The sequence below is a fragment of the Paramisgurnus dabryanus genome, chromosome 18 (assembly GCF_030506205.2).
Source record: "Paramisgurnus dabryanus chromosome 18, PD_genome_1.1, whole genome shotgun sequence".
Taxonomy (NCBI): Eukaryota; Metazoa; Chordata; class Actinopteri; order Cypriniformes; family Cobitidae; genus Paramisgurnus; species Paramisgurnus dabryanus.
In genome coordinates this window covers 19,864,086-19,886,344 of record NC_133354.1, presented here as the reverse complement: position 1 = coordinate 19,886,344, position 22,259 = coordinate 19,864,086, and the positions used below count along the sequence as shown (strand labels likewise).

At 36.1% G+C, this 22,259-nt stretch overlaps 1 protein-coding gene across 2 annotated transcripts in view; it reads right to left on the bottom strand.

Moving 5' to 3' along the window:
- Positions 1-16,405: 16,405 nt before the first annotated feature.
- The window catches only part of LOC135776481 (transcription factor COE1-A-like), a 131,942-nt gene continuing 126,088 nt past the window's right edge, over positions 16,406-22,259 (bottom strand). The window contains exons 16-18 of one of the 2 annotated variants that reach the window (XM_073812615.1): positions 20,572-20,766; positions 20,212-20,280; positions 16,406-19,147 (exon numbers count right to left, since the gene is read on the bottom strand). In XM_073812615.1, the coding sequence (XP_073668716.1) occupies positions 20,213-20,280; positions 20,572-20,766 (263 nt within the window). In that variant the 3' untranslated portion in view covers positions 16,406-19,147; position 20,212. The remainder of the gene's footprint in view (positions 19,148-20,211; positions 20,281-20,571; positions 20,767-22,259) is intronic. The other variant, XM_073812616.1, reaches the window with a different exon arrangement.

The following is a 22,259-nucleotide window of genomic DNA, read 5'->3' as shown; positions in this document are numbered from 1 at the left end:
ATATATATATATATATATATATATATATATATATATATATATATATATATATATATATATGATTATACATAATGTGGATGACAGTTGTAAACTTTGAAATGAAAAACCTGTAAATGATTGAACTTTTAACTATTAAATGTTATGTCACAAAATATTGACATCAACAGCTGGCCCAGTACTGAGCCTTGAAGCAATCCAATAGTTATTTATGTTTGGTGATTTGATTTGTTACGGTAAACCTTTATATTACTAAAAATAACTTTATTATAATAACTGTATAAATAAAGTTAAATGTTATAACTAAGACTACATTTTTTTAATCGCCATTGTTCAGATGAGATAAGATTGGTGTTAGAGTATTTCTGTAATGTGTGTGACCCAGTTTTGTTTATAATTTATAAAATCTAATTATAATTTAAATATTATCCTTAATAAAACGCAAACTGCAAACACAATAAGCGGCTGATGAGTTACAGTGTCAAGTCTGGAGAGATCTGTAGTGGAATAAGCAACTTTGAAAGAAGATAGATCTAGGCTTGTAAAGCAGGTTCACGATTTTACATTTCCTTCTATGTGTAAGTGTGTGTTTGTACATGTTAACAATATGCAAATGGTAAAAATCCCAAAGTAAACAATGAACCGAGTTATTCAATTTCGAACACGCGGATTGTAGGCAACAGTTTACTTCCTGGGCCGATTAACGTGGACATGACGATCATTATCATAATTCTGCACGCTTCTGAAATACAGCCTGTAAGTAGTCGATATTTTTATATTTAAATAATTTACTACTGACTAAACCATGATTCAAACACAAGTTTTGAGCAGTGCAGAGTAGCACTTGTTGTTTGTTCTTTCTACAATCACAAATGGAGACCTGGTTTAATGTTTTAGTTTCCTTACAATCTGTTACGTCCTGCTCAAGTCGCACTGGTAAAGTTGATCGATCAGCTTGGCATTTTCTAGATTTTCTGAATCAGATTCGGCTTGTATTGATAAGGTAGTAAAGACAATATTAACTCCTGTCAGCATTGTATTGTGAGCTAATCTTCAAAACTTGGTAAAAAGCGTCACTTTTCAGCTGACGTCAGTTCTGGTCAATCACACCATACAGATTAGCTGGCCAATCAGGGACACATCACTTTTCAGATCAATGAGCTTTGTAACAAATCAGAGCGTTTCAGAAAGGCAGGGATATCTGGAGCAACAAAAATGTACAGTATGTGGAAAATAATGTGTTTTTTGAACCATGAACAACACAAACACATTGTATTATACCAAATACCCCAAATAATGTTGTTTTTAGCAATGAAATAGTTGCTCTTTACAAGGTACTTCGTTTGTAAATATTTGCATGCTATAAATGCCTTATACTACTAAAAGCATTGCTACAAACACATTTTCATTATTTAAAAAATCTCAAAATGTGATCACAACTATACCATATGAAGGCCGCCATTACTGTTTACACGCATTGCATTTGGGTTGAGGATGTCATATCGCTAGGCAGATGACAGTTGTTTAGTTACAATTCCTCATTCTGTGGCCTTTTAGTGTTTAATATATTTTTTTAAAAGTATAAAATCTCTAATAGTTACTCTGTTTTTATCTCAAATTTACATCCATTAAGCCATACAAGTCTATATAGGCGATGTACCTTTTAAGAAGTAAATTGTACACTTTTTATGGAGTAACCATAGATCCAGGTACAAATTATATCTACAATAGTTCTTTTGGATGGTGCCCAAATATACAATATAGCAGCAATTCAAAAGATTTAAAGCAGCCATTTTCCTGATCCAGTTTTTTAAACTTTAGTTAGTGTGTAATCTTGTTGTAAGAGCATAAATAATACCTGTAAAATGATAAAGCTCAAAGTTCAATGCAAAGCAATATATTTTCTTTAATAAAAGTCCTCTTTCAAAGCCTACAGCGAACGTCCAGTTTGGACTACAGCCCTCTACTTCCTGATTGAATGATGTCAATAAAACAGTTTCTGACTAAACTCCGCCCACAGGAATACGTCAGTCGCAAGCTTTGGCTCAAACGGCTCTGCTAAGCTAAGCTGCTGTCGAATCACAACACACTAAACAAACTACACAATCAGAACTCGATACGTATTTCTGAAGGAGGGACTTCATAGATCAAGGAAGACATCAGCACGTTTTTAGGACAGTGAAAACAGCGCTATACAGATAAGTAAATTGTGTGAAAAATACTTTTTTACACACAAAACATGACGCATGTTATATTGCGCATCGTAAACACAATCAAAGCTTCGAAAACACAGGAAAAATGGGTCCTTTAAAACCCATGATACTTTTTTTATTTATCTTAAAGGTGTTTAACTTTTTGATTCAATTCTATATGTTCTGTTGGTTGTATTTTATCCCAACATTAAAAAACTGAATCAGGAAGTGCTTCTGGACCAGTGTTGTTTACATCTTGCAAAATGGTCTATACATGTTTAAGTTATGACATCCTTTAGCACTGTCTGTTTCTCCAAAGGATTATTTTTATTTGATGCTATAACATGTTTGAAATTGAAATGTTTCATTTGAAATATACAAATATTTATATAAGTAAAAAGCCTTTAAAGTTTACCCACAGTTTATATGGGTTTTTGCTGTAGAGGTTTTACATTCACCGAGCTACCAAAATCTTGCTTCACATCATGAAAACATCCACCATAATCAGTAATTGTCTTATTTATATCACACATTATGTAACTGAAAGGGCTGTTTTGGAGGTAATGTTGAAATATTTTTCCTAAAGTTACAGTTATTGTTTTGACGTGTTGTGTAATTTTCATGCCACACAGCAGAAAGCAACAAATCACTCCGGTTCAGTGTTTCAAATCTGTGAAATTATGTGGAGAAAACAGATCGACAGGAGGGCAAGAAAACACACCAGAGTTTTGGCCCTAAGGGCCTCTGAGATTTCCTTTCACATCCTGAACTCAAATATGATTTCTGTGCCTCCTGTGAAGAAAGAACGAGTGAGCCTGCAAAGCATAAGAGTCATAGATGACCAAACTATGCTGTCTCTGAAAATTAGATTTAAATGCAGCATACTCAACATGCCATTCAATCTAAAGATACTGTATGTGTCCATCTTAATACAGTAATCACTCAAGCAGTGTTATAAAGTCCTAAATAAATATGTCTTGTTTTTCTGTAAGAATATTTAAACACCTTTAAAGGGGACATTTCTCTTTTTTTCAAGACTTTTTTAAGATGTCAATTAAATCTTTGGTGTCCTCAGATTTGTATGTGAAGTTCTAGCTTAAAATATTATATAGATAATTTATTATAGCATGTTAAAATTGCCACTTTGTAGGTGTGAGCTAAAATGTGGCGTTTTTGTAGCCTAGAAATCTAGACGCACCCTAGCGGCCGCAAAATATATTTGCTGCCAGGGTTTAGTCTAGGCACTCACAATACACTTAACAGCTCCAAAAACCAAAATTTGGTCAGGCCAATCACATCGTGTGTAGCGTCTGTGAGGCGGGCTTAACATGATGACGACAGAGCTGCAACGATTCCTACTTGAAAACAAAGAATGGCTGCTGCTGCTGGCGAACAGCTTTCATTTGAAGCGGCTTTGGCCGCGACTCTGGAGGACTTAGACTTATGTTTTTCTTTGAGAGAAGAGCAAATAACCCTACTGAAGTCCTTTTTAAGCAAGAAAGATGTGTTTGGAGTTTTGCCGACTGGTTACGGTAAATTCGTCACCTTCTTCGTTGCTCTGATTGGTCATAGCGCTATCCTATTGCGTGCAGAGGCATTTTGAGGGACAACCTTATATCCCGCCCCTTGCATTGAGCCGTTTGTGTGAAGAGTTGCCAGACCTTACATCTTGATGTAGGTCTGGCTAACCAGGCTAGCGTTTTTGGGTATGTCCTTTAAAATGCAAATTATTTGATCTCTGCATTAAATGGCAGTCGTTGTTGGATAGTGCAGATTAAAGGTCACGTTCTTTCTGATCCCTTTTTTAAACCCTACTTAGTGTGTAATGTTGCTAGCATAAATAATACCTGTAATATGATAAAGCTCAAAGTTCACTGCCAGGCGATATATTTTCTTTAACAGAATTCCCCTTTCAAAACCTACAGTGAACGGCCGGTTTGAACTACAGCCCTCTACTTCCTGCTTTAATGACGTCAGTAGAACAGTTTTTTGACTAAACTCCACCCACAGGAATTTGTCAGTCACCAGCTAAGCTAACGGCAAGCTAAGCTGCTATCCGATCACAACACACTAAACAAACTACACAATCAGAACTCGTTACGTATTTCTGAAGGAGGGACTTCATAGGACAAGGAAGACATCAGCCTATTTTGAGGACAGTGAAAACAGCGCTATACAGATAAGTAAATTGTGTCAAAAATACAGCCTTTTTTACATGTGAAACATGAACACATGTTATATTGCGCACTGTAAACACAATCAAAGCTTCAAGAACAAAGAAAGAACAGGACCTTTAAGGGGCGTTATTATCCCCTTCTGACATCACAAGGGGAGCCAAATTTAGCAGACCTATTTTTTCACATGCTTGCAGAGAATAGTTTACCAAAACTAAGTTACTGGGTTGATCTTTTTCACATTTTCTAGGTTGATAGAAACATTGGGAACCCAATTATAGCACTTAAACATGGAAAAAGTCAGATTTACATGATATTTCCCCTTTAAAATAGAAACATTTTCTCAATGTTTGTTTTTTACAAAAAAGTACTGACACCAGAAAAAAGTCTTAATGTGAAGAAATCTGTGCAACAACAAATAAAGGACTATAGGGTAAACAGAAAGTAGACCTTGAAATTAGGAAGCGTTGAGGTGAAAATTCACGTTTTTGAGGTTGTGACATTCTTGGAGAGGTGTTTGGTTTGGGGTTGTGGGGGGCTAGAGTGAGGGTTTGAGGGGTAATTCCATAATTCCCAGAGCCTGAGTTGATCCTAGAACATGTTATTCCCAATCTCCTGGTTTTGGCTACATCAAGACCAGCTGTACGAGGGTGGAGGGCAGGCGAGTAAGTTAAACATCTTCAGATGCTGAAGATCACCCCAAGTATCATGTCATAATTTAAGCCATTCGAGAAACATATACAAGTACATGCATTTGGTTCAACAAAATAAAATAATCAGATGGCTGAATAAGCTTTTAGGTCAACTTCCTTATGAAATACAAACTATTTTATCATGTGATGTATGTTTGCTTCATACAGGATATTCCTGGAAATGTAGGCAATAAATACCCGAATATAGAAAGTTTTTGACGTATGTGTTTAAGAATGCAAGGGATTGATAACATCGGTTGAAAGTTTGATTTGAAAATCCAAATAACATGCACAGATACATTTTCTACACAAAGATAAGGGAAGTATATTATGAAAATAAATAAGCATATATTTACTTTAATACAATTACATTTATATTTTTTCTTAAACTTATACACTCACAAACCTTCACACTATATCTACTTATAAATAGCATCCTTTAGACTGAATACCTGCAGACATGCTGCTGTAAGTGTCTCTACTTGACTTCAATCAATCTTGTTTATTATCTGATATGTGGATGTAAACATGTCAAATTAGTGCTAATGAATGACTTGGTACAGTGATGAGAGCCAAAAACAAGTACAACAAACCATTAAGAAGAATTATATCTCTTCTTGTGCTTGCATGAAAACTTGCCATCCTTCGATTTTGATCTGAGGTCAGTTTAAAGCGTCTACCTGCAATGGTGTAAGTAGGTATGCGTCAACATTTACCTTCGTTACTTTTCAGTTGTAAAAATACAAACGCAGGTGCTTTGGTAAATGTAGTGTTTAAACTGGTTAGCTATTTTCCATCATTTATGTGATAGCGGCTTACAATGCAGTGCAGAAATCACATTTTTAGAAAATAATACATAGCCTGGATGCTAGATGTCCCTGGATGTGTTGTAATAAAGGATAAAGTTATTCATGGTCACAGTCTTATGACACATGATCATACATAATGTTTTCTTGAACTACAACCCTTTCCCTGACTGCACACATATCACAAACAAGATTTAAGCATTTAAAATGCATCATCATCACAATTATACTTATACTTCATGTACAATAAAGCTGTTTTGGCACAGTTGTCTACAATGTCAACTCTAGACATCACACTCATAAAACCAACCCATGCTCACTTGCCATACAGTACGTAGATCTACATCACCGCATAGCCTAAAATATGTTGCCCCATGTACATATTGCTGCATGTCTTGATGGAATGTGCACTAGAAGCATTCGAAGTTTTGAATACTGTTCAGTATTGTTTGCTTTGTAACCTTGAATGAACCCACATCAAAACAGAGAAATATTAAGCGCCTCTAGTGGACGCTCCAACTGGAAGATGCAGCGATATATATGTACCAGTCCAGGACAAATGAAAAATAATACACAGTTACTAAAACAGTTAGTTCCAGTCCTTGATTCTGATTGGTCAGTGCCAACACTCACAGTCTGTTAGGGTTAAACATAATGTATTTCCATGGATCTGACAAGGTGGGCAAGCTGTCAATCTGGGTGACCCGTAGATCAGCCCTTGGTTATAAGAAAATTTGCAGTTTAAGCAGTATTTGTCATGTTCTCAGCACTTGTTTGTAACAGTGAAACCAAATTTCCCAAAGCAAATTTGAGGTCAGGTCTATTTATGGTTTTTGGTCAGACAGAAACCACAAATTATAGATAAAGTAACAGCATCCAGAACAACAGCCAGCCACTATTAAAATTCACTTCTAATCGTTCAGATGAAATATTATTTAATATATCACTGCTTGGCAATACACTCTCAAAAAGAAAGGTACAATAGTTGGCCCCTGGAACGGTACCATTTTAAAAGGCCTATTTTGCTTTGAGGTACAAATATGCACTTTATAAGTAGAAAAGTGTACTTTTTGAAAAGGTACCCCCCAGTGACAACTTTTGTACCTTCTTGTACCTTATTTTCTGAGAGTATACTACAGTAAAACAAGTTTAATTTTCTGAACTAAGTTGTGAACAGAGAATGAATTGGCTCCTTTATTCTGAAACCAGTCATTTTAATTTTCATGTTATTTCTTCATTTAAACTTTTAAATTATTGAATGAAAACATTATAAATTATAAATTGTGATATTTTCAACTTATTCACAAAGTGCGAAAAAGCACCAATAATCATGATAACTCAGTGTGATCTCATGAGAATATCTGTGCATTTTTTTAGTTAAAGTGTGGTTGCACCACACATGCATTTAGTTGCTTCACATGAAACGTATAATGTTGACGTATTGACAGGTCTAATATGTTAATTATTAACGTATTAACAGATTTACATGTGTACAAATAACGTATTCCTATCCATAAATATTAAAATTTCGGGGATTGGGGTTTCTTACTTATATTAATGACATATTTTAGTTGTATTTCCTGACTTATATATTCAAGAAAGTTTACTCATTTACCTAATGAAATGTTCATGACTTTCAGAGAATTACATAATATTAAACAAGACTACACTTTAAAACCTTAAAATGAATTACATGTCTGTAATCATTTAACCATTTTGTAATATTTAGTTTTCTTTTATGCAGTCTATTCGTCTATTCAACAATAATTACCCCAAAACACAACATAAATTCAAAAAAGATGTTCATTTTATTCATTCACTGTAATCCACATCTTTAAAATTCATAAATTCTATTTTACATGAATTCAGCTATGTCACAGAATTGTAAAATTGCCGTCTTTTCAATCGAAGTTTGAAATGTGAAATGTGTGCCTTTTCAGAGAGAAGCCGGATTAACGTTCTCGTGGATTAGTAACATTAATAAATTATTGTGATTACAGTTGTCTGTCTGTTATGCTTTTTATTTCTAAAAGTACATAATTTTTTTAATCTGTTTTGGGTAGGTTTAGGGGTAGGACTGTATATTAAAATATATTTTAAATGCTATACTATTACCATTGTTACTAAAATGTTCCTACATATTTCTGTCCATTATTGGAGAATACAAAATTATTATATTATTATATTTTTTACATTTTTCTATAAAAAGGGTTTGTGGGAGGGTTAGGGTGGTAACATTATCGATAAAATGGTTAAAGGAAAATTATACATCGAATTTTATAGTATAAAAGACTTGTAAATGTTTTACGTTTTGTAGCTGTAAAAATGTAATAATGCTATAAATGTTGCAAATATGTCTACATTGTATGCTTCAGCATCTATTTAAACAAAAAGTATGTTTTGTGTTTTTGAAAATTACATAATATCACTATGTATTAACAGTGAGACCAGGCTAAATGAAGTGTTGTGTGATGCAGGCATACACGGTTAAACATTGTTTGTAGACATTACTAGTGCTGCCTCGTGATTAGTCACGACTAATCGTTTGCAGATTAAAAGTTCTTGTTTAAATAATATATGTGGGTGTACTGTGTAAAATAATAATGTTTATATAAATACACACACATACATGTATAATTTTAAGAAAAAAATATTTATATAATAAATATTTATATTTATATATAATATAGATTAAATATAAATATAAACATGTATATACACATGCAAATGTTTCTTAATTACATACATATATCGCGACTAATCGTGAGGCAGCACTAGACACTACTAAAAGTAACTTATATTGACCTCTAAAACTCACTGACATGTGCTGGGTAAATATGACTCTCAGGGTAAGTTTAAGCTTTCACATTGAACCAGATGTCGTCAGCGCTGGAGCAGGCCTGAGGCGCTCCCAAATGAATGTTGAATAATTATGGGAGAGGGCCTTGCTTGTGTTTAAAGTGTTTTCATTATAATGAATGGCTCATGAAATCTTCAAGCTGAACCCAGACCCCTCTGAGAGAGAGAGAGAGAGAGAGAGAGAGAGAGAGAGAGAGAGAGAGAGAGAGAGAGAGAGAGAGAGAGAGAGAGAGAGAGAGAGAGAGAGAGAGAGAGAGAGAGAGAGAGAGAAATTAACCTTTGAGGGTACTACCCCACTGACAGAAAAGGTACAGTTTTGGACCTTTTTTCAGAGAGTGTAAGGTTGGACAGCAAGATTGATTATATAAAGTTCATCAGAAAAACAAACTCACCCACATACCATTGAAATCTATTAAATGAGCCTCATGGACTATCCTCTTTTTTTGGGGCACTCAATATCTACCTCTGTTATTATGTCAATTTACAGCTTTGACATTATGTTAATAATCTTTGTTTCTGTTCAAACCTGGAACAAGTTGAGATTGAATAAATAATGACAGACTTTACACAAAACAGTTAATACACTCATAAAAAACGTATTTTGTTTATTTTTAAATTCAACAGGATTGCATTTGTCAAAGAATTATGTTATGATTTATATAGTGATTTTAGATTAAACCTACTTACAGTATTTGTATGGAGTAATTTAACAACATCAATAAACACATCACAATACAAAGTTAATGCCAGAACCTCATATTGAAGACATTAGGAGTCACTTTTAAAACATACTGTACACAAATGTATTACAAATATAATGGTAGGAGTTCCTGCATTGTAAGCCCCTACCACTGATGCAATCCAACTATCAAGAGCCAAATGTCACAATGAATCATGTTAGTCAATGCTTGGTCAACTGCAGATATTGTTTGTGCCACAAAATGAAATCGAGGAGAGAAGTGAGAGAGGCTTATGTTTGCTCTCGGAGTCATGCCCTAAATCAGCATTACATTCATCTTGCACAACCTTCAGTTTACTCAATACCCCCACATTATGAGCCCAAAAATCTTGCTTATACTGTTGGCTTGTGCTCATTTGTCCAAATATTGTGAAAGTGCGATATTCTGACACTTGGAGAGTTTTTCAATACTGGCACTGGTCAGTGTTGGGTAACCACAGACTCTGACCCACTGAATACAAAGGACATAATAAAGAACTGAACCTAAAACAGATTTATAGATGAGAGGTGAGGAATCATTTGAACAAAGACCAAGATAAATATCCAAACTCATATTTCTGTAAGCATTAAAACGCTCTGAAAAAACAAAGTGCACTTGACAGCATTAACCACCACATATTTAGTAAAATAAAATATTTTGAAAGTGTTAAGTTTTTATTGTTTGCTAAGGTCTGCTGGGGCAAAAAAAACACCAATGTACCTGAATGTTTTACAGGTATGTACCTTCAATCCAAGAGGAGATGGAGAGACAATAGAATTATCATTCAGGGTCTCTTGAGTTCCTAATGCAGGCAATATAATGGCTCTATAGTCTGTGGCAAGCCCATGTGAGCAACAGGAAGAGCCTTGTCAAATATTTAAGGTGACATTACACATTGCAATTATCTCAATTATTTAGTATATAAGGGCAACCAGCTCGTATGACATCATCAGGGATTACAGTATATCTGATGTGATGCTGGTCATTTAGTAAATGCTGATAGTCAGGCATTATTTTACTAAAAGAGCAAACAAATCAGTTCTCACTCACACACCGACTCACTCTTATGGCGCTTTTCCATTGCATAGTACCCCATGGTTTCATTTAGCTTGGGTTGGGTCAACTTCATTTTGGGAGCTTTTCCATTGGTTGCAGTACATAGTACCCAATACTTTTTTTAGTACCACCTCGGTTGGGGTTCCAAGCTATCTGAGCTGATACCAAACATGACGTGAAAACACTGATTGGTCTGAGAGAATCGTCACTACCAGCGTCATTGCAATAATGTAAAGATTAGCTTTACCTTAGTGCTAGTTGCGCTGTCTCGAGCAAACACTGATTGGTCTGAGAGAATCGTCACTACCAGCGTCATTTCAATAATGTAAAGATTAGCTTTACCTTAGTGCTAGTTGCGCTGTCTCGAGCAAACACTGATTGGTCTGAGAGAATCGTCACTACCAGCGTCATTGCAATAATGTAAAGATTAGCTTTACCTTAGTGCTAGTTGCGCTGTCTCGAGCAAACATGTTGTCCTCTGTGCTCTGCTATAAATTCCCAAACTCCCTTTTAGCGGTGAAAAACATTCATAGGTTGAGAACCTGGAACACCATACTATTTTTTTTCCAGACTTGCAGTTTTTAGCGGCACATTCACAAAGCACGTGTGCACATTATATTTCTATATGCAACTTCTTCTTCTTCCTTTATTTCTTAACGCCATTCCAGCATCTACGGCTATATTCATGGCGAGAACCAGGTAATACATACACAAGTTTATTCAGATAAGTTGATTTATACACAATTTGGTATCTCCAATTTGCCTAACTTGCATGTTTTTGGCCTGTGAGAGGAAACCGGAGAACCCGGAGTAAATCCACACTGACACAGGGAGAACATGCAGAAACTCCACACAGAAAGGCCACCTGCCCTAGCCAGGGCTCGAACCGGGAACCTTCTTGCTGTGAGGCAACAGTGCTATATGCAACTTAAATGAGACTCAGTGGAGTGCGTCGACTGACAATGCCACCGGTATTTGTACAGAAACTGTAATTTGATACAAAGGTAGTGATAAACACGATGTGGAAACATCTTTGTGGTGGTCAATTTTGATTTTGTGGTGGACTGAGTAATAAATGAATGTATGGGGATGTACAATGACGCTCTCACTTGTATGATACAGCAGCAGGCAGCGCAAATATAACATCACGCATATAATTCCTCCCACTGCGAAGTGTTACTAAACTCGAAGGAAAAGCTAACCAAGCCAGAGTGAGGTGAGATGACCCGACCTGACCCAAACTAAACTTAACCGTAAGGTACTATGCAATGGAAAAGCGCCATTACACACTCTCATTCACTCACTCACTGACTCACTCACTCACTCACTTACTCACTTACTGACCCACTCACTCATTCACCCACTCAATTACCGATTCACTCTATCACTCACTGATTCACACACTCACTCACTCATTCACTGATACACTCACTGATTCACTTACTCACTCACTTACACACTAACTCACTCACTGATTCACTCACCCACTCACTCACTGATTCACTCACCCACTAACTCACTCACTTACTGACCGATTCACTCACTCACTTATTCACTCAATCATTGCTTGACTCACTCACTCAATAACCCACTCACTCACTCACTCACTCACTCACTCACTCACTCACCCACTCACTGACTCACTCACTGATTCACTCACTCACCCACTCACTGATTCACTCACTCATTCACCCATTTACTCACTCACTAACTCACTGATGTACTCACTCAATTACCCATTCACTCACTCACTTACTCACTGGTTCACTCAATGATTCATTCACTCACTCACTCACTCACTCACTCACTCACTCACTCACTCACTCACTCACTCACTCACTCACTTACTCACTCACTCACTCATTCACCAATTCACTCACTGATTCATTTACTCCCTCACTGATTCACTCACTGATTCACCCGTTCACTCACTCACTGACTCACTCACTTACTGATTCACTCACTCATTCACCCATTCACTCACTGATTCACTCACTCATTCACCCACTCAATTACCGATTCACTCTATCACTGATACACTCACTGATTCACTTACTCACTCACTCACTCACTCACACACACACTAACTCACTCACTGATTCACTCACCCACTCACTCACTCATTCACTGATTCACTCACCCACTAACTCACTCACTTACTGACCGATTCACTCACTCACTTATTCACTCAATCATTGATTGACTCACTTATTCAATTCAATAACTCACTCACTGATTCACTAACTCACTCATTGATTCACTCACTCACTGATTCACTCACTCAATAACCCACTCACTCACTCACTCACTCACTGACTCACTCACTGATTCACTCACTCACCCACTCACTGATTCACTCACTCATTCACCCATTCACTCACTCAATTACTCACTGGTTCACTCACTGATTCATTCACTTACTCACTCACTCACTTACTCATTCACCAATTCACTCACTGATTCATTCACTCCCTCACTGATTCACTCACTCATTCACCCGTTCACTCACTCACTGACTCACTCACTTACTGATTCACTCACTCATTCACCCATTCACTCACTGATTCACTCACTCATTCACCCATTCACTCACTGATTCATTCATTCATTCACTCACTCACTCATTCACTCACTCAATTACAGATTCACTCACTTCCTCACTCACTCATTCACTCACTCATTCACCCACTCACTCACTCACTCACTGATTCACTTACTCACTCACTCATTCCCTCACTCACTCACTGACTCACTCACCGATTCACTCACTCACTCACTGATTCACTCACTCATTCCCCCATTCACTCACTCACTGATACACTCACTCATTCACTTATTCACTCACTCATTCACTGATACACTCACTGATTCACTTACTCACTCACTCATTCGCTCACTGATTCCCTCACTCATTCTCCACTCACTTTTGCACTCACTGATACACTCACTCTTACTCCATCTTACAACATCACTGACCAAAGTGTCAAACAACTTCAAATCCCCTGGTCAAATCAGATCTAAATTCAAATAATATGCCATAAAGAGTTATTGTGTGATGTTATGGTTAACATTCCTCCCAGTCCATACTAACCTCAACCACCACATCCAAATCTAACCCAGAATCAACTGTCCCCTCCCTCTCATTAACCCTACCAAAATCTCAGACCTTGCACGGATCTTCACAACCTCCCTGTCAGTCAGGATAAATAGCTCCCCATCCCTGATTGTTAAATTATGTCCTTTATTATTCATCAATCTCAGTGGTTGCATTAGAGGAAGGTTTGATAGACAGGCGAAGGGGGGAGAGGGAGGTCTCGCAGGGGTTAAACGCAGGAGGGAAGTGGTGAGACACACATGCACTCATCCATTAGCTAATGGAAGCCTTAAGCACTGTCACTTAACCCCCTGTGTTCACATCACTGTCACACACATATATATACACCTCTCAGTCATATGTGTGTGTGTGTGTGTGTGTGTGTGTGTGTGTGTGTGTGTGTGTGTGTGTGTGTGTGTACATTTGTGCTTACATGAAGGTATTAAAAAGAAGATCAAGTGTAGTATTCATGAGCTGGTGCTTAAGAGACCGTTACTTTTGGAAATGATTGTGTTTTTATACAGAAGCATGCACACGCACGCACGCACACACACAAGTAGAGATACATGCTTTTGACTTTTTAAGCAACTAAAAACATTCCCAACCAACCAAAAATGAAACACTTTTCATAATACTGCAACAACAGCATAGCAAAGTTCTGCACAGAGAAGCCCCATTTATAAAATCCAGCTATAAAGTTTAGCTATTAAAATCCAGCCATATTTTTTCTTTCACAGAATGAAGATAATTGGGGGATAAAACGTTAAACCTGCACTGCCATTGAACTCCGACAAATCTCAACTTCATCTACTGTAAATGCAGAGTTAGGTCAGATAGACATCATAGTTAAATCACTTTATATGTGAGCATATCTGCTGATGTCTATAAATGTAAATGATGAATCAATTAAGTGCCGAATGCATTTTAATTAAAAATGACCAGAGTCGTAATTTATGTGTTAAAGAAACAGTGAGCATATTCTTTGTGCCAGACGGATGTAATATATTAATGAACTTGAGTCATTAAAATCTCCTCCATATTACTAATAAGAGGCACTTAAAATCTGATGTGAATATAAATTGACTTGTACTCATCTTGCATAAGCCAGGATCATTTGATCATACTTAATGTAAGTAAGACAGTATAATGTGATGTACAGTATGATTTTTTATGAATATGTAATAACTGATTTATTACATGATTGTAAACACAGTGCACTGTAAAAAAATCTTTGTTGCCTTAAATTTAATTAAACTTAAAGTTTAATTAACTCAGATTAACAAGTCATTCAACTATTATTTATCTTGACTAGAGATGAGTTGTTATAACTTATTCTATATTCTTGTCAAGATTAATAATAGAAGCATTGCACAAGCTGCTGAATGTAAACACTGCCATCATATCAATGTTTAGTTTTCTTACTCTCATTTTGTTTTAGAGTCTGTGTAAAGTCCGATTTTAAATGTGTTCTCAGTTTGTCACGCCACAGACTAGTGATGTTAGGTTCTTGAACGAATCGTTCTTTTGAGCCGTTTCTCAGGAAGTAACCGGTCGAGACGGAGTCACAAAGCGAACTGAATCGAACTTTAGTTTTGGGCATAGGTTCATGGTTGATGACGCAGGACGCACAGCCGAAATAGCACGTCGGACTCAAATAGAACCGAAGTTTGTCGATGATTGCAGAGGCGAGGATTTCCGACGACTCTGACGGATGAGTTTCTGACACTACGTGTGTATCACCGACACCGAGGATTTGAACGAGCCTGATGTGCGAAGTTTCTTGTTTTCTTAGTTTCTTGATGTGCTTGTTTAAAAAACTTTAGTTTTAGTGATTATTGTGCATGCAAATCATATTTTAGTTGTTTAAGGAAAACCAATGAGTTTAAAAGACAAGTTTTTTTATTCTTTATACTTAGGGTATGTCGAACACATCCGCAATTGTGCATCAGTGTCTTTAGGTTTAATGAGCTGAACTGTCTGAAAAGAGCCGGCTCGCGGAAATGAAGCGAACTTTGCATCACTACCACAGACAAATTTGAAAGATTTAAAAAGGCAAGTAAATAAAATATGTTATCAAAATCTGTAAAAAATAGGTAGGATTCTCTGCTTTCAGACACTGGGGGCGTGTCAGCTGTCAGCGCTGAAACCACACCCACTCGCTGGAAAACTGCCATCTCTTTCAACTTTCAAATACAGCTACAACCTGAATAGTTGCTTGTGATTGTATTAAGCGGGTTGCACACTGGACGCATCGCATGTAGGACAATTCGTAGGTATCACACACCGGAAGTGCACATTAAATAGCGCAAGCTTAGTCAGATACTTCAAAATGCTAAATATACGTTAGCAGCCTATGTTAATCATTAACAATTTGGGACCAATATGATGTTTTTCAATATTAAACTATGTGAGTGGGGCTCTGTGGCGCGACAGGGATTTGAGCAGCGCCGACAGTGTGCGTACATTAATAGAAAATAATGTGTTTTGTTTATAGATTCATGGCATGACACGACGCTTCTCGTGTGTGCTAGGTGGCTCGAGTGTGTCATCAAGCCACCATTTTAGCCCCGCCCAATTAACCCTGAAAACATAGATGGTGAAAAACGTTTAACGGTGTAACTCCACAATTCAGTACTACATAGTTTAGAGTCTTTGTAATGTGTTTCAACAATACATTTCTAACATTTATAACTTGTTCTGGGAAATGACTTTACACAGACTTTAATATAATTGTTTTTGAAATTCAAATAATGTTGTGTTGTAATTTATAAATAATTTATATAAAGGTAATATTAATAAAAACAAAGAATGAACAATCACAGACAAGAGGAAACTTTAATTAAATATTGTGAAAGTCAAAAAGTTATTTTACAGTTCAAAGGTAATTAAAAAATGATCATCTTTACAGTAGTTTCTTTTTATATTTTTCACCAGTAAAAACTGCCCACTGAAGGTCCAGTCTACAAAACAAAGTTTGCATTCAACAGGTATAATAGCTGACGGTTTGAATGTGTGACATATTAATAAATCAAGTGACAAACAAATGCTGATAACTGATCAAACAGATTTATGCCCATTTCATGAACGCTTAAACAACAGGGAAAGCCACATTTCAGAAAGAGGCCAAATAAACTGACTCAGGTGTTACAGGGTTTCAATCGACTACATGTAGATTTAGTTCAACGTTTGTGATGACATGAAATGTAGAATAGAAATGTGTTATGAAATGAGATGTGTGAGCGAATGACTGTATAGACTCTTGTGCTGTTACACCACAGTTTAACCTGTACTCATTTTAAATGCTATGCAAACCATCTAAATACATTTTATTTTAAAAATAAATAAATAAGACATTTGTTGGTACGCTTCCATAAGATAACCAAGGAATTATTCAGGAGGGAAATAAAGAGAGACTAAATCTTGAGGGAGATCATATACTTTCTGTGCATTAAACTCACTTTCTTGGCAAGTGAAATTAAAAGATAGGCTATGTTTATAATGTTTACCTGGTGAATATATTCTCAAAATCCATTGCATTAAAGTACATACTATTAAACTAATTTTGCCATCCAAAACAAAGTATAAAAACAAAATATGAAACAAAAACCACACACATTTTCATGAACATAAACCCTAATCGCAATCGCGAATGGGTTTCGAAAAATAAAACATGGTACTTTGTCATACACGGTTACTACACAATTGACTCACATTTATGGACACAAATTGGCAGATGATAAAAAGAGCAGATTATCGGCAACAAGTAAAAACATAAAGAGAGAGGACGACTGAAGCATGTACAGATTCACACGATACATACATACATGATTCACATATATTCAGTTTCTGATCATGAAAACCTCTGAAGTCGATGAGATCTGCTTATATACCGTAAACATTAAATCAGACTGTAAGCTGCCTCCTTTCTGATTCATAAATAGATCTTTAACGCTGAACAAAAGAAAATAATACAAACTCATACATATTCATCATTCTGTACAAAACCTCATAAGTAATGGCTTTATAGATGTTGGATCATTCATTGATGACGTAAATGGCCATAAATGACGTTTGGATCGGTTTAAACGTAAAATACTTTAAACATCTCCTTCCACTCTCTTTAAATAAATCTATTATTCTGTGGAAGGAAGTTATCAAAGTTTTTCTATAAATCAAACCAATTAAAAGGCTAAAGTCATTCAAATAAAATAAACTAACACACTAATCATTTCTCTTTTTTGAGCATTAAATAAAATCCTTCATAGTTCTTTATTCAAAGAAGTTAGCAAAAGTTCAGGTTTATTAGACCCCATGGCTCTGTGTATATTGTCTTTGTGCAGTGTCTTAGACTATGTTGTGTTACTATGGGTAAGTGTTTGGTCTATACTGTTATATAATGATTGAATGAGATAAGATCTGACTAGAGATGAGAATGAAATGTCAAATGCTGCCTTCAAGTCACATGAGAAAGATTGTATTTAAGTGCCACGTAAACGTAAATACATATTTTATGAGGTGCATGGCTAATTTGTACGATCACAATTGTATGTTTTTGTAAAATTTGCTTTCGCTCCTGTGACATTGAGGTTAGGGGCATAGTTTTTATTATTGTTTTTTTTATAATAATCGCTCGTATTTGTACAATTCACTTTTATAGAAATGCATACAAATTCCCGTGAGATCAGGCTGGGAAAACTCCAGAGTTAGGACTGTGTGAATTAAACAGTGACATTAAAATGACAACTTTACAACTTTACAATGATAAAAAGCAATCACGCATGTTTTAATTGGCCATAAATGAAGTAGAACTGAAAGACAGCATTGTGTCGACACATGAAACATGAATGTAAAGGTAATGGCATGACAGCAACAATGCTAGGGAGTTCAGATCCTCCCTTTGGCAAATGTTATGTGGTTTAAAACCAAGGTAAAAGAGAATTTTAGGGGTATTTAATATTACATTGCTGGCAAAATCTGTAGACTGGCTAATCGACATATGTTTCTTTTTCAAATTCATTGGGACAATAACTGCGCAAACATCACTGGTAATCCTTCATTTAGCGTATAAAATCATAAATAGAAACCACTGCAATATCGTGTCATTTCATAAAAATGGTGGTACACACAAAAACACACAAATATGATGGTAAATCAATAACTGCTTTGTTTTTTTTTTAAATAAATAGACCTCTCATGTTATAGTTCAGATAGGGCGGGTAAGCATTGCCTGTGCCTCTTATCTTAAAAAGTGTCTACAAGGTGAGTACAAATTTTAAAACATTTAAACAGGGAGGTACAACAGTTCAGTTCAATGTTTTTTTCCTCATCTTCCTATTTTTATTTCAAAGCAGATTGAGTTTAAAAAGGGCCTGAGTTTGTAGTTTTTCATCCTTCAGAGCAGGACTGCAAGTCCGTCCTTCACCGGAGTCTTCTGCACGAGCTCGCTGAAACCAGCGGCACGACACAGCGTTTCATCTTTCGCTCTGTCTACACACGAACGCACACACACACTCACACAAACACACCTTACATGGGAGGAACAATCATCCCAGAGATCACTGTGAACAGAAAAGAGAGAAAAATTATGTTATTTACTCTATTAAACATTTTGTTATTGAATGAGATCTGCCAAAAAACACAATACATTGGGCATTCCCAGAAGATAATTAAATTTTTTGGTGATTTTTCCCAACTTTGGAGACTTAACTGAGTTCTTAGTTATGTTTCCTATTAACATTGTCTAAAATCAATTAAATCAATTATTTAGTCGTGGAATCATTTGAGAAATATTAAAGTTCATATTGAAATCTCAATGACATTGGCATATGTATAAACGAGAAGTTAAAATCTTCTGAAACTAAATAGGAAACACATGTGAGAAAAACTTGAGCAGATCTCTCCATTTGCTCTCAATTGAATCAAATTACTGTCAAGAACATACAATATAAGAATTTGAGATTTGGCTTTTATCTGTTGTAGATGTTAACTCGGAGCAATTTGTTACCACATCTGTGTTACAAACATGGCTTTTTCAGATGAGGGATAAATCCTAGTGTCTTTTTAGGATAGATGCAGAACTGGCACAAATATGGTACTTTTTTTCGTTTGTTTAAGACTTTCAAAACCGACTTCGAGATTCCTTCTGGTTTCGAACGGGTGGGATGCATGTCAGCACATAAAAAAGGAGAGCATTCACATGCCGAACATGCAAGCTTCCTTAATCTTTATACCCCACCATCCACTCCCCATGTAACCAGCAACACTTTTTAAAAATGTGTGTTTTGGTTCAGAAGCCATCAGTGAACTATACCAGTGCTTCCCAATCCTGGTCCTTGAGGACCCCCTCCCAGAAAGTTCTAGATGTCTCCTTATTTAAAATACCTGGTTCAACTCATCAACCTCCTTCCAAAATGGTAAACATGTCCCCCTAACAAGTGGATGAGTTAAATCAGGTGTGGTAAATAAGGAGACATCTAAAACATTATGGGAGAGGGTTCTCGAGGACCAGGATTGGGAAACACTGAACTACACAATTCAGCTTTAAGAAACAGCATGGATGGGTGGATGGATGAGATATAGAAACATGGGATGACTATGGAATAAGTATGAAAGAGTAACATACTTCAGGAGAAGGCCAGGCCCTGGAGTGCGCTGGCTGTGGAGTACTTGTTAGAGTCGACAAAAGACTGATCTGAGGCCAGGAGTGGAGAAAAGGACAGAAAGAGAAAGAAAGAGTTAATATCAGACTGACTAATGGGTGAGTATATGATCAAAGGAAGGTTAGACATTCATGCTGCTACAATAAAAACCTGTAATGGACTTATTATATGCACAAACATACATATCCAACAAAAAAAGTCTTGCATATTTTAGTGTTAACATGCCATGTTTTTAGTCACCATCCCTATTTTAAAATTCCACAGCTTTGTGACATCATCACTGCCACAAAAAACATGTTTGAAATCTGTGAATAAAATATTACCTTGGAGACCGTTCCCGTTAGTGCCGGTGCATGTGGGTGGAGGCGAGGACTGAGGTCGTACGACAGGAGCGAACGCGCTTTTCTGCTTTACAGCCGAAACCATGTTTGCTGGAGAGAAGGAGAAGATTCCAGAAGAGCTGCTGCAGTTTGATGGCAGGCTGGTAGAGGAGGCCATGGTGGGGCTGGAGGGGACAACTGCAGGGACACAAGAAATACGGTGGAGAAATAGATTTTAGTTAGAGAGTGACAAAAAAATAGGAGGAGATTTAAAGTCAGAAAAGCCTTGTTGGATGGGATGAGGGGTGAGCGAAATCACTTTGAAGTTAAAAAAAATTTAACTTTCCTCTTTAGTGTGCAATTAAAAAAGTAATATTAAATAATTAATTAATAAAATAATAAATCATAAATAGAAACAGAAGCAGGTTATTAATACATTTTCCATATGGTCATCATCACATATGGAATACCTCAAAATGTTGGAAATATGTTGTGAATTAGGAAATAAATCAGCCCAAAGTCAATTATATATTTTTTTACTTTTATATGAATAATTATTAATTACATTTTAGCATCTTCAAAGAAGCAACCGTTATCTAGAATTTTTTAAAATGTACTCCTGGCATTTTATCAGCAAGTTTCTTGATATCCCATCCTCAACTATTTGTTACCATCTATTCTGGGCTTTTATTTGCTGCGTTTTTACTTTTTGATCCAATTCCAAATCCAATTTTAAAACCCATTTCAAGATTTTTTTTGTTTTGTTTTGTGAAATACATTTTTCAAATGTTGGCACAAATACATTTTCATCACATAACTTATTTTAAACATTTATATGGGTTTTTTTAAGATAATGAGAATAATTACAGTCAATTGATGGTAAACTTTGAAATGGTAGAATAAACAAAGCTTTCTAAACTTTGTGATGTTTCTCGAGGGATCAACTAAGATTAGGATGTGTTTCTTAAGCAAAGTGTTTGGATTTTTGTTCTTTTGGTATACAGTGTGTTCATGTTACCTTTAACATGTTGTAGTCACATTTTTGGGCAGATCATTCAAACAAATGAATACATTGTTGACTGAATTACTTTAACAAATCACTCAGATTCAACTTTGCAAGCAGTAACCCAATCCATTTATCAAGGCCTAACAAATCAATGAATGAAATCTGGAATCTTAACAGGGGTCTCTGGGATTGATTAGAAGTGTCTGATGGAGTCAGCAAGCCTTTAAAATACTTGTTAACATTGCTGGATGTTAGTGGTGCAATTGAATTGTTACCCTTCAATTACTATATTGATTTAATTACCAGTCTTTAATTCAGGGCCGGCATGTAATGTGTCTTTGATACAGACTGATACACATACAAAGGCCTACTTACAAACTCTTAAGAGAGTCATTGGAGAATAATGTGGGCAGGGTTGAATTGCTAAACTCCAACATGTTTTCCTTTTCCCTTTAGTGGTGTGTTTGTGTCTTGAAGATTTGTGTCCCGTTAGTCTTTTTGAAGATTTACTGTCAGATTTTTCCTCAGCCCTCACTTCTTAAGACATAATTAAACCAAACAAACACATCCTAATTCTTTGTCTCTCACTTACTTTATGTCTGGTTAATTGGAAAGATGGAGCAATTAGGAATTACAGTGGCATGATAAATAACAGACGGAGGGAGGTGGCGCTGTCACACGAGTG